Raw genomic sequence first — 14,223 nt, 5'->3', positions numbered from 1 at the left:
TGCTAACCACATGTCATGGGACCAGTGAATGTCCTGTATTGCTTGGATGGCTGCTGTGGTGTCTCTAAGATATGATCTCTGTATGGTTACATAGTGTTGGAGGAAATGGTCCAGATATTGTGACAGATTGGATGTTAATGAATCAATCCCAGATATGATGGGTCTCCCGGGTGGGTTGGTCGGGTCTTTGTGCAGTTTGGGCAGATAGTAGAAAACCGGGATGATGGGATGTTGTTTATGTAGATAATCGTGCTCTTTGCTAGTGAGAATGCCTGTATCTTTACCGAATTTGAGTAGGGTCTGCAGTTCTTTTTGGAACATGGTGGTGGGGTCTGATTTAAGTCTACTGTACGTGTTGACATCGTCCAGAATAAGTTGTGCTTGTCGTATGTAATCATGTTTATTGAGTATCACTAGACCACCACCTTTGTCGGCTGGTTTGATGACAATGTGGGTATTGGACTCGAGGTTCTTGAGGGCCATGTTTTCTTGTTTGGTGAGATTTGGCTTACTATTTGTTGTTTTGGTGTTCATTGTTTCAAGTTCGTCTGTGACTAGTTTCTCAAAAGTATCTATGTAACTGGATTTGGACTGTATTGGGTAGAAAGTGGACTTGGGTTTAAGATTGGTGTGTGTGTATTGGGAGTCTTGTGGCGGGCGATGCTGAAGTTGGTGTTGGGCAAAATACTTTTTGAGGCAAATTTTCCTAGTGAAGCGTTGAATGTCGAGATATGTCTCAAATTTGTTGAGGTGACAGGTGGGTGCGAATTTGAGTCCCTTGCTAAGCACAGATATTTCATGATCCGTAAGATTGTGTTCACTTAAATTGAAGATCCCCAATCTAGTGGGGGAGGGCTGTGGTTTGGGTGTGACTTGATCTTTTTGTTGGTGCAATTTATGGCCTCTTCCTCCTCGTCTGGTTCTGAAAGGTTTCGTTTCTTGTGTTGTGTGTGTGGTTTTGTTGGCGGGTCTGGGGCTGAGGGAGGTATGGGGCCCAAGGCTAAAAAAGGCTGCTTGGGAGAGGAGGGGGCGGTTGATGGATATAGGGTAGGGTTAGAGAAGACCGGGTGTCTAGCGGTGGTCTGATCATGGGGAAGGGTGCTTCGGGTGGAGTTGGGAGTTTTGGGGTTATCAGGTGTGATGGGGATGGTTGTGTTGCTGGATAGATAGATGTTGGCATCTATCCATCCTTGTTCAAATGAGCGAGTGACCAGTGACTCGTAGCGGGATGTGTCAAGGGGAGTACTGGCGGGGGAAGGATTGGTTGTACCGTTGTGTATAGTGAGTAGAGATAGATTTTCATCATCATTTGAAGTAGGTGACATGGAGAAGTTTATAGTCTGGGAGTTCATGTTATTTGTGTGGATCCCTTTCATGTATTGTTGGTAGGTTAGACCTAACTTTTTGTATATGGGTGTTTTGACGGAGTGGGTTCTTGAGTTTTCCCGGTTGGGATATGGTGTCCGATGTTTGAGGGGGTGTTGTTTGATCCCATATTTATCTCTAAGAGCCTTGTTATGTTTTTTGGAAATTATCTCACATTCCTCCCTTTCTAATCTTTGTTCCATGAGTGTTTCTAGATTGGTGAGACTTGTGTGTGCTCTGATTAGGTCCAGTTTAGAATCTATTATGGCGATCTCATCGGCCAAGGTTAGCAGTTCCTGTTTCCTAGTGTCGATGATAAGGCCCATGAGTGTGTTTGAGCATTGGTTAAGGATAGCATTCCATTTATCCATGAATGCTTGATTGTCAAGGTGATGTGTAGGTGATTTCTGGATAGAGAGACCCTTTGGGATGAGGGCTTGTTGTGTGTACCATTCAAGGGTGTATATTTCCCACCATATCGTGGTTTCTTTTTTGAGGAGTTTCTCCAGTTGGAGAAGGTTGGAACTGAGATCTTCTCCTTTGTGTGTGTAACCCACATTGGATGGCCCTCTATTAAGGTTAGAAAATAGGTTGTGAGCCTTTTTTAGCCTAGAGGCATGTCTATCCCCATGTTTGACCATGATTTGTTTCGGTGTATTTGCCGTGCTATCCTACCAGTGGTTGGTAGTGTTATACAGATAGGGAAATGGGAGGATGCACTGGACAAATAGGGGTGTGGTATGAGCTGCAGCTCAGGACCAGGGTAACCAGCCCTTGTACGATTAGGATAAAAGTCAAGAGGTTCTGATGCGCTCAAATACTGATATATTAGGAGTGTGGTGCTAAGACTTTGTATAGTACAGAAACAGGTAAGATGTGGTGACCTATTGGGACCCTAGGAAAGATAAGGTTCACAAGCGCAGCAATCAGGATGTAACAGACGTGAATACAATATCATAAAACATATGAAATGTCTGTGTTGGAGTTAATGAGGAGTAAACAGGAATTCTGTGGCAGCTGCGTGTCGTCTTGCGCAGGATAACAAATGAGTAAGCTGAGGATCTGGGTCTGTGACACTGCTATGTCTATGCAGAGGTACTGTGGAAGTGTGAAATGGTTTTTTTCTTAATATAACTGGCAGCCTCAATATTTCTTGATTTTGCTGAGGGACACACTAACAAACAGCGCCATCTCATGGGCAAATTACCTTGAAAAATATTAACTTTTGCACCACGTTTTTCTTGCATGTTCTTGCCAATTGGGGTAAAGGGTGTATAATATAGACTTTCCTACCAAAAGTAACCTTTACAGCAGGAGATGGCCGTAATGAAGACATGAATCAAACTCTTCTTTTTGGACTGGGAAAAGACTAGGGGGCTTGAAAAAGTGGAGAAGTTGCCTATAGCAACCAGTCAGATTCTAGCTGTCATTTTGTAGAATGCACTAAATAAATGATAACTAGAATCTGATTGGTTGCTATAGGCAACATCTCCACTTTTTCAAACCCACAGTTTAGTAAATATACCCCTAGGACTAAACTTATACTTGCTATAGGGCAACTTTCATTGTAGATCAACTGATTTATTATGAATTGTTTATTACTATTTTTCTAATATTGTACTAATATATTACATTTTGCTGATGCTTTTGCAGACAACCTCAGGAAACCATAGCAAATATTATGTATCTTACCGCCGAAATGAATTTATGCCAATGAAGCTTCCGAAATATGCACTTCCAAAGGTATGTAACATAATTCCTCGAGAATATGGGGGTAAGGGCATATCGCAAAATTGTTGTTAATACCATGGATAAAATGTGTTATGTTATTTGTAAATATATGGGATCTCTAATACGGAAATCTGTTACCCAGGTCGATAAAAAGGTTAGCACCTAGAAATGTTCAATGAGCGCTTTCCTTCTATGATCACTGTGAAGAGCACTGATAAACCATACTTGCCTACGTTCAGGCAGTGCAGTCCGGGAGAGGGGTGTGACTAGAGGGTTAGGAGGGGGTGGGGCGCGGTCAATTGCATAATTTTGGCCACAGCCCCCGCAACTAAAATGACCTTTTGTACTGGGGGGCAGGGCCAAAATGACGCAATGCACGCAAATCATGTTATTTTGTCCAGGGAATTGCGGGATGCGGGAGACTTGCCTGCTCTCCCGGGAGACTGACCTGGACATTCCGGGAGAGTTAGCAAGTATGTGATAAACAATTTAATAAGGAAGGGAATGCCAAAGGAAGAAAAAATCCCTGTCTCACCCACATCACTAGGCAGTAGGCAGGAAGAGGGCGGGTGGTCTGTTCTCCCGGGTGTCGGGGGAAGCTATTCGAAACTCAAGAGTCTCCCGGACATTCTGGGGGAGTGGGCAACTATGTTATAAAAGCACACAGCCTCATGCTTTCTAATATCCATATAATTTACAGTAGGGAGTGCAGTAGCACTTTAATAATATACAGTCATGGCCTAAAGTTTTGAGAATGACACAAGTATTGGTTTTCACAAAGTTTGCTGCTTCAGTGTTTTCAGACCTTTTTGTCAGATGTTGCTGTGTTATACTGAAGTAATATTACCAGCATTTCATAAGTGTCAAAGGCTTTTATTGACAATTTAGTTTATGCAAAGAGTTAATAATTGTAGTGTTGACCCTTCTTTTTGAAGACCTCTGCAATTCGCCCTGGAATTCTGTCAATCAACTTCTGGGCCACATGCTGACTGATGGCCACCTGTTCTTGCTTCCTCAATGCTGGAGTTTGTCAGAATTTGTGGATTTTTGTTTGTCCACCCGCCTCTTAAGGATTGACTACAAGTTCTTAATGGGATTAAGGTTTAGGGAGTTTACTGGCTATTGACCCAAAATGTCAATGTTTTGATCCCCGAGCCACTTAGTTCTCATTTTTTTGCCTTATGGTAATGTGCTCCATCATGCTGGAAAAGGCATTGATCGTCACCAAACTGTTCTTGGATGGTTAGGAGAAGTTGCTCTTGGAGGATATTTTGGTACCATTCTTTATTCATGGCTGTGTTCTTAGGCAAAATTGTGAGTGAGCCCAGTCCCTTGGCTGAGAAACAAGCCCACACATGAATGGTCTCAGGATGCTTTACTGTTTGCATGACACAGGACTGATGGTAGCGCTCACCTTTCCTTCTCCGGGCAAGCGTTTTTCCAGATGCCCCAAACAATCTGAAATGGGATTCATCACAGAAAATGACTTTACCTTAGCAGTCCAATGCCTGTACCTTCTGCAGAATATCAGTCTGTCCCTGATACTTTTCCCGGAGAGAAGTGGCTTCTTTGCTGGCCTTCTTGACACCAGGCCATCCTCTAAAAGTCTTCACCTCACTGTGTGTGCAGATGCACTTACACCTGCCTGCTGCCATTCCTGAGCAAGCTCTGCACTGGTGGTGCCCAATCCCGCGGCTGAATCAACTTTACGAGACGGCCCTGGTGCTTACTGAAAGTTCTTGGGCACCCTGAAGCCTTCTTCACAACTATTGAACCTCTCTCCTTGAAGTTCTTGATGATCCGATAAATGGTTGATTTAGGTGCAATCTTACTAGCAGCAATATACTTGCCTGTGAAGCCCTTTTTGTGCAAAGCAATCATGGCTGCACATGTAACAAGATAACCATGGTTAACAGAGGAAGAACAATTATTTCAAGCACCACCCTCTTTTTAAAACTTCCAGTCTGTTATTCTAACTCAATCAGCATGACAGAGTGATCTCCAGCCTTGTCCTCATCAACACTCTAACCTGTGTTAATGAGATAATCACTGACCTGATGTCAGCTGGTCTTTTTGTGACAGGGCTGAAATGCAGTGGAAATGTTTTTGGGAAGTTCATTGTAATGGCAAAGAAGGAGTTTCAAATGAATTAAAATTCATCTGATCACTCTCCATCACATTCTGGAGTATATGCAAATTGCCATCAGAACAACTGAGGCAGCAGACTATGTGAAAAATAATATTTGTGTCATTCTCAAAACTTTTGGCCATGACTGTAGTGCTGGCTGGCGGCGGTGTGTTTCTTTCCTCTCTTCTCCTTTTAGAGAAAACACTGTACATGGAATATATATATATATATATATATAATAAATGGGTGTCCAAGATAATAAAAGTTCACCATTTAGACTGCATAAAACTACATTTATGTCTGTATCTGTCTAGCTGGCTGTAAGTTCCAAAAACAAAACAAAATACTGAACTTTTGATACAGCAATTTAAATTCTCTTGCCAAAGCTACAAAAGAACCAAATGACTTATTGAAGTAATAAAATACCTGCTGAATCTCTCACATCCCACTTATTTATATAGAATGCCAGCGATAAACCAGATGGAGGAGGCAGATAAAAAGGTACATGACTACAATTTAAAAATCAGGCAGAAATTGAAAATATGTTGTTTAGGTATCTTAAAGGACATCAAAATTCCTAAACATTGGTGAAAATGCATTGTTCAGTCTAGGTACTCTTCTAGAAAATAAAATAGAATTGAGGAAATGGTCCAGCGATAAAGGTGTGAAAATGTCAAACTGTTCCGTGAAAATTCATTTAATCGCATCCGTGCCCTTGCTCTTTGGGTATCCCTTCTGGTATCTCCTGGTGATGAGGTCCAAAAATAGGCAAGTATGCCCAGGTTGGTGCTAGGTTCCCATTAAAAGCAGTGGTAGACTTTGGAAGTGTATACAGTGGTATGTCATACCGCCACTTCTCCTACTGCCATCATTGTAACACTATCACATTCCAGTCACTTACATTATATATACAGTATATACAGTGGTAGAAGTGGGGGTGTATACAGTGGTATGTCATACCATCACTTCTCCTACTGCCTTCATTGTAACACTATCACATTCCAGTCACTTACATTATATATACAGTATATACAGTGGTAGAAGTGGGGTGTGTACAGTGGTATGTCATACCGCTACTCCTCCTACTGCCTTCATTGTAACACTATCACATTCCAGTCACTTACATTATATATACAGTATATACAGTGGTGGAAGTGGGGTGTATACGGTGGTATGTCATACCATCACTTCTCCTACTGCCTTCATTGTAACACTATCACATTCCAGTCACTTACATTATATATACAGTATATACAGTGGTAGAAGTGGGGTGTGTACAGTGGTATGTCATACCGCTACTCCTCCTACTGCCTTCATTGTAACACTATCACATTCCAGTCACTTACATTATATATACAGTATATACAGGGGTAGAAGTGTGGTGTATACGGTGGTATGTCATACCGTCACTTCTCCTACTGCCTTCATTGTAACACTATCACATTCCAGTCACTTACATTATATATACAGTATATACAGTGGTAGAAGTGGGGTGTATACGGTGGTATGTCATACCGCCACTTCTCCTACTGCCATCATTGTAACACTATCACATTCCAGTCACTTACATTATATATACAGTATATACAGTGGTAGAAGTGGGGTGTATACGGTGGTATGTCATACCGCCACTTCTCCTACTGCCTTCATTGTAACACTATCACATTCCAGTCACTTACATTATATATACAGTATATACAGTGGTAGAAGTGGGGTGTATACAGTGGTATGTCATACCGTCACTTCTCCTACTGCCTTCATTGTAACACTATCACATTCCAGTCACTTACATTATATATACAGTATATACAGTGGTAGAAGTGGGGTGTATACGGTGGTATGTCATACCGTCACTTCTCCTACTGCCTTCATTGTAAAACTATCACATTCCAGTCACTTACATTATATATACAGTATATACAGTGGTAGAAGTGGGGGTGTATACGGTGGTATGTCATACCGTCACTTCTCCTACTGCCTTCATTGTAAAATCAAATTTAATTCACTTACAATTTCCATACTGCCATTTCTAAATTTTCACTTCCACCACTGATTAAAACTGAGACAATAGCCTTCTATCAAATTTAACTTTGTGCCTAGAGAAGGGGACAACAGCAAAATTGTCACCTGTGCTAGCTTCATTCACTCCAATAGTTCCACCTTGTTCATTTTAACTCAAATAATTTTATCTATACTCCTTTCAAAATAGTCCCACTCATATCATCACAAAAGTCATACCTCTTATTTCCATAGGGTAATCACAATTCTTCAAGATCAAAAAAGGCGAAGTTTAGCTATTTGTAGGTGTAACTTTAGTAAATATGGGAATGTCTTGGTTTATAGGGAGCATGGTTGTACAGATCAGGAGTGGGGAGGGGGGGGGGTGTTAGTCAGGGGGTATGGCCAATTGTCAGTGAACTCAACAGTACCAGAGATATAAATTCAGCACAGTCTACTAAAAAAAAAATACTTAAGATAAATAAAATATTTTTATTAGAGATTAGGACAGCGGTTCCCAAACTGTGCGCCGTGGCGCTGTCACAGGGGTGCCGCGATCCCTAGCAGGAAAAAAACAACAAAAAACCCCAAAAACTTACCAATCATCCAGCGCCGGATCCTCCTCCTCACTAACTGCCGGGCGTGACGTCATCACGTCCGTCAGCCTCAGTGAGGAGCAGCAGCAGAGAGGACGTCAGGAAAGAAGGTAAGTAAAGAAGAGTGAAGGGGGGCACAGAGAGACACTGAAGGGGGACAGAGAGAGACACTGAAGGGGATCACAGAGAGAGACACTGAAGGGGCACAGAGAGACACTGAAGGGAGACAGAGAGAGACACTGAAGGGGAGCACAGAGAGACACTCAAGGGGCACAGAGAGAGACACTGAAGGGGGGCACAGAGAGACACTGAAGGGGGGCACAGAGAGACACTGAAGGGGGGCACAGAGAGACACTGAAGGGGGGCACAGAGAGACACTGAAGGGGAGCACAGAGAGACACTCAAGGGGCACAGAGAGAGACACTGAAGGGGGGCACAGAGAGACACTGAAGGGGGGCACAGAGAGACACTGAAGGGGGGCACAGAGAGAGACTGAAGGGGGACAGAGAGAGACACGCTGAAGGAGGGGGACAGAGAGAGACACGCTGAAGAAGGGGGACAGAGAGAGACACGCTGAAGGAGGGAGACAGAGAGAGACACGCTGAAGGAGGGGGACAGAGAGAGACACGCTGAAGGAGGGGGACAGAGAGAGACACGCTGAAGGAGGGGGACAGAGAGAGACACGCTGAAGGAGGGGGACAGAGAGAGACACGCTGAAGGAGGGGGACAGAGAGAGACACGCTGAAGGAGGGGGACAGAGAGAGACACTGAAGGAGGGGGACAGAGAGAGACACTGAAGGAGGGGGACAGAGAGAGACACTGAAGGAGGGGGACAGAGAGAGACAAGCTGAAGGAGGGGGACAGAGAGAGACAAGCTGAAGGAGGGGGACAGAGAGAGACACTGAAGGAGGGGGACAGAGAGAGACAAGCTGAAGGAGGGGGACAGAGAGAGACACTGAAGGAGGGGGACAGAGAGAGACACTGAAGGAGGGGGACAGAGAGATGGCGAAGAGGGGGACAGATTAATATGGTGAATGGGCGCAGTGATATGATGAAAGGGCACAATGTGATGGTGAAGGGGCCTAAATACATCTTACGTCATTTTGACTACTTAAAAACGGGACTACCCGGTAATTATTTTGGCTTAGGGGTGCCTTGAAAAAATTATGATGATCTTAAGTGTGCCTCGAACTGAGAAAGTTTGGGAACCGCTGGATTAGGAGTCACAAGTCTCCTTCCAATTTGCATCATTTCACCAGCATGCACAAGGTGGATTTACAAGATGCATCTTGTTTCATAAACACAGATGTTTGTTAGTATGCAAGAGGATACCTAAATTAAATACTTTGCTAACCTGACATTGCTATCACGGTATATTTGATAACTAAATCAAGTAAATTATGCAACATTTCATTAGAAGAAGAACATTCCTTTAAATTATATTTACGCAATGCTTGCCAAGCGCCTAATGACCATTTTTCACTTGTGCGAATTTTGATTAAGTAAAACGCATGCAGAACAAGTGGGAGGCTGGTCTGATAGGCACAGTATAATACATCACTAGGAAGTTATACTGCTTGCATAGGCATCACTATTTTATTAGACAATGTTAATTACTCCTTCTAGACTTGCTGCAAATACATCCATAGTAATAGACTCCTCGGTCTAAATATATTAACAGCGTGGAGAATAAATTGCTGTCCCGACTTCTATAACACTAGGTCTCCCCTTCGGAGCCACATATTTTGTCTGGACTAATTCTGGTAATAAATATTATAGAAGAAGAATGAAATTGGGTTCATGAAAAAGAATTGCAGCAAGGAAAAGTACACGTGATATTAATGGTTATTAAGAACGCATTAATTTAAACATGATTGTGGCTTACTAAAGCGAACATAATTAAAGTATGACTATGAATGTTTTACATGAAAATAAATATGCAGTATACTTGAAAATTAATTACCGGGCAGTAAGTTTACCACCAATATGTGTGTGTGTGTGTGTGTGTGTGTGTGTGTGTGTATATATATATGTATTAGAGATGCTCACTGAACCCCATGAACTGGTTTTGGTTTTGGATCTGGATTAGCTTTGTGTTTTGGTTTTGGTATTGGTATTGGTTTTGGGTTTTTTAATATAAATCCTAAAATATGCTAAAATGACATAATTTTGCTCTTTTTTTGTTCATCTATAATACTATATATATATATATATATATATATATATATATATATATATATAAACAAAGGGAGACATTTAGGTGGCAATATGCAGAGAAAGAGCATGCAAGCAGGGTAAAACATCCATGCAATAATGCACCTAGATTGAAGACTTATGTATGACAAACATTAGTTTATAGTCTGGTTAACTTACATTGTTTGAAATGTTCTCCTCACAGCAAACAGACAGGGTGTGTCTGTGTCAAAGCAAGCAGAGCACTGATGGGAGTTTCCTTTTAAAGGGGAGTTGGGTGTGTCACCTGCCCATCAAGCCAGGGTTGTGGGAGGAGTGTCTTCTATAAAAGCTTGTTTGTTTCATTATTCAGAGAGACCAACGCTGGAAAAGCTGGCCGGTCTTTAGAAAGCTGGTGTTTGTTTAGCTAGTGTTTAGGGTCTTAAAAATAGTGTGAAATCTGTATGGTGGGAAATACATTTACCATCCTGACATTAAAACTGCATAAAAAGGAAGAAGTTGTTTGCGTGTGCTTCAGCAGTAGCGGGCTCTTGCCAAATAAATATATATATATATATATAAATAATCGGTCAATGAGGCCCAGTATCAGGTGTTAAATTGACACCTTGTGCTTCACAGTTATAACACATCACAATAACAGTACTGGCAGCTTAGCTGGCTCTAACCGCACATTGCAAACGGCATTCATTCTAAGATGTGTTTCCCATAAATATAAATAAATAAAACAGACAGTGTGTGACCTTTTTTAAAGGAATAACCAAAACCAATGCTGGTTACTGTTAAAGCAGTACAATGAGTTTTATTTGGTTATGAGCTCTAGGGGCCCAAATATTTTATGGTATATTGATATTTGTTTTTGTGTGTTTTCTCATGTATTTGCTTGTCATGTTTATCTGTTTATCAAATGCTTTCTTACTCATATGCACTGGAAGATTACTGAAGATTAAGTACCACTTAATTTTAAGTAAAGCCAGATAGTTGCCCCTATGTACTTTGTTTTAAAGAATAACGAAAATTAAGAGACACATTTGTGCGCGGCCTCATGAGTACTAAATATTAAAAATGAAGTTAAGATGGAAAATGCTCAAAAGATGGAAGTGTGGAAGTAGGTCTTAATAGCTAGGCTTTAATGAGTTTAAGAGATTTCTATAAATGTGTTGAAAACATTGAAACTGGTGTTTGTAAGAAATTATGTATTTGATGTATTTGTCTAAGAGACAAATATATGATTATGAAATGTACAGTTCACATTAATTCTTATAGGAGTACACATTCCTTTCTTTTTATTAATTACACAAGTCTCATATATATCGGGAGTTGAACTGAACTTTACCATTTTTAATATAATTCGGCCTGTTCTCTACTTCCTACACATAAAAATAACATATCTGATTGACCATAGTCCCTTAGACAAATACAACATTTCTTGAAAAGACCAGCACCAATTTTCCCATCACATTTACCAGCATTAGAGTTGGCACTACCATTAGGCAGAACTAGGCAGTTCCCTAGGGCGCCAGTGGTTAGGGGGACAAAATGTCACTCATCTAGTATTTTTAATGCCCACACAGCGAGCTCCAGCCGCTGACATGTATTAACACGCCATCTATCTAGCTAACTCTGTTATGAACTTTATTTTTAACCCTATGTTCTACCTCCAGTCTCACCACAAGGATCCATTATCCTATATAATCTTACTAAAAGATCTGTATTTAAATAATAATAATAATAATAATAATAATAATAAAAAACAATCCTACTTCTGTATTTAACTATGTATTCTTATTAATAACCTTGCTGTTGAAGTACAGCTGATACAAGCTAAAAGCATTTAGGCAGGCTGAGGTTCATTTAAGAATACAGAGTTTTTACTTCAATTCAGCAACTTTACGATTACATTGTCATAGACTGAAGAATTTAAGCACATTTCGGTGCCATCAAAACCAGAACAAATTGACGTTTATCTTAAAGCCATCATTAAAATTCCAAAGCTGCTTACAGTGTGCCCGTTCTGCTTTCGCGGCTCAGAATTATATTACAATAAATAGATGTTTTCTTCACCAGAGAAATCTTTTGATCCATAGTTTTAAGAGTTGCGACTTGAATGCCAATTAGTTTCATATACCTAAGGTCCTGGTCCTTTATAATATATTAATGATTTTTCCACTGACTAAGTAGATTGAATGAAGGTCTTGTCCACTGACCTAATTTATTTATAATCAGACTTCATTGATTGCATTCAGATACATTTCGGTAAAACAGGAGCGGGAACATGGGTACTTCCTGATGGGCTATTTTTAAATCCAATCAGTGAGCGTTTCCCTGCACTGTGTTCTCTGGACAGAAGATTGATGGTCCCTCCGGGCTTTAATAAAATTGCCACGAGTATTGTAAGTGCATTTATCATAGTGATCAGTCGATCACTATTATGACAAGCACGTTCTCTTACCAGTAAATAAGTTTTGAAGTGTGCAGGGATATAACAAGCTGTAGCCAATCAGATCAGAATGCTCACATCAGCACAGGATATTTCAGGATGTGAATGTTCTGATCTTGCGCGAGGCAGTGACCTGTACACTTTCCGCGGTACAGAGAATAGTTGTCATTCACATCAGTCCCTGTCCCATTGGAGCTTATGATCTAAATTCCCTAACACACACAGACAGACAGACACACAACCTAAGTAGAATTTTGTCAGCAGCCAAGTAACCTAACAGTATGTTTTTGGAGTGTGGGAGGAAACCGGAGCACCCGGAGGAAACCTACGCAAACACGGGGAGAACATACAAACTCCAACAGATAAGGCCATGGTCGAGAATTGTAGTCACGACCCCAGTGCTGTGAGGCAGAAGTGCTAACCACTGAGCCACCGTGCTGACAATAAATCTAAAAATGTATATATATATATAAATAAAATAAATACAATAAAATTAATACTCACTAAATATAAAAGTAAAATGTGTGTATACATAATAGGTTCAATATCTCAACATCTAGTGGTAGCTGCTATTTAAATAATATCTGTAATAGAAATTAGACTGCTATGGCGTGATTTAGAGTATTGCCAAAATCTTCTTTGCCTCAGTCGCATGCACAGTAAAATGTGTTTAAGTTTAGTGTAACTTTTATTTGCGGCCCGTTATGCCTGCAGAGTAGGGTACCGGCCCCAGCTTGGTCAGCACAGGTCGGAATACCCTAGGGAACACACATGGACTGTATCAGCTAATTTAACTGGATTCAATCAGCGACAGCCAACCCAGCTCCCTTCATCCTTTATTAGGAAAACTGGTAAGAATTATGCCTATACACATCCCCATCACTGAGGAGGCCTGCATTTATGCCAAGGGGCGAAACGCGTTGCAAAGACTTGGATAGCTCTCTCGAATCCTACACAGACCACTACACCCAATCGCAATTCTATTGAAAAGTTCACACATGACACGATCAGTATTTGATTTACATTAACATCTCAGACCCAATGTACCTTTTCATATTTACTAACATTTCTTTTAATTGTGGTTTATTCCCAATATTCTACAACTCAAATATGTTAGAAGTTTTCCTTAGTAATATTTAAGTAACTTTGGGCCTGATTCATTAAGGATCTTAAATTAAGAAGTCTCTTATTTAAGTCTCCTGGACAAAACCATGTTACAATGCAAGGGGTGCAAATTAGTTTTCTGTTTTGCACATAAGTTAAATACTGACTGGTTTTTCATGTAGCACACAAATATAAACTTTACATTTCAGTGTACAAATAAGCTATCAAGTATTTGTGTGCTACATAAAAAAAACAGTCAGTATTTAACTTATGTGCAAAAAAGAAAACTAATTTGCACCCCTTGCATTGTAACATGGTTTTGTCCAGGAGACTGAAATAAGAAACTTCTTAATTGAAGATTCTTAATGAATCAGGCCCTTTGTCTTGAAATATTCTGTATTATTTTAAATTATTTTTCAATTGTTTTGAAGTAGGTCATCTGATCTATTCGACTAGAAATATGAGTTACATTAATGGCCCTCACTCTGCGCGCAAATTACTAATTCTCTCTGCAGCATGGTTGCCTCTTTTACACAGGGATCCTGCGCTCTCGGTCCTGCTGCTATAGTGGTAGCCAGCCCAGGCTGCAGCAGTAAAAAAAAAAAAGCAGTAAAAAAAAATCAGCTATGTCAAAAATCTGCTTTTAAAACGATAAAGATACACCAGTAATT

General features: G+C 40.6%; 1 protein-coding gene across 2 annotated transcripts in view; it reads left to right on the top strand.

The window, feature by feature from the left end:
• SORCS2 (sortilin related VPS10 domain containing receptor 2) overlaps positions 1–14,223 on the top strand; it is a 761,685-nt gene that overhangs the window by 653,194 nt on the left and 94,268 nt on the right. For both annotated transcript variants that reach the window (XM_075194428.1, XM_075194425.1), the window contains exon 8: positions 3,019–3,108. In XM_075194428.1, the coding sequence (XP_075050529.1) occupies positions 3,019–3,108 (90 nt within the window). The remainder of the gene's footprint in view (positions 1–3,018; positions 3,109–14,223) is intronic.

Source organism: Mixophyes fleayi, chromosome 1 (genome assembly GCF_038048845.1).
Source record: "Mixophyes fleayi isolate aMixFle1 chromosome 1, aMixFle1.hap1, whole genome shotgun sequence".
Taxonomy (NCBI): domain Eukaryota; kingdom Metazoa; phylum Chordata; class Amphibia; order Anura; family Limnodynastidae; genus Mixophyes; species Mixophyes fleayi.
This window is presented reverse-complemented; position numbering and strand designations above follow the sequence as displayed.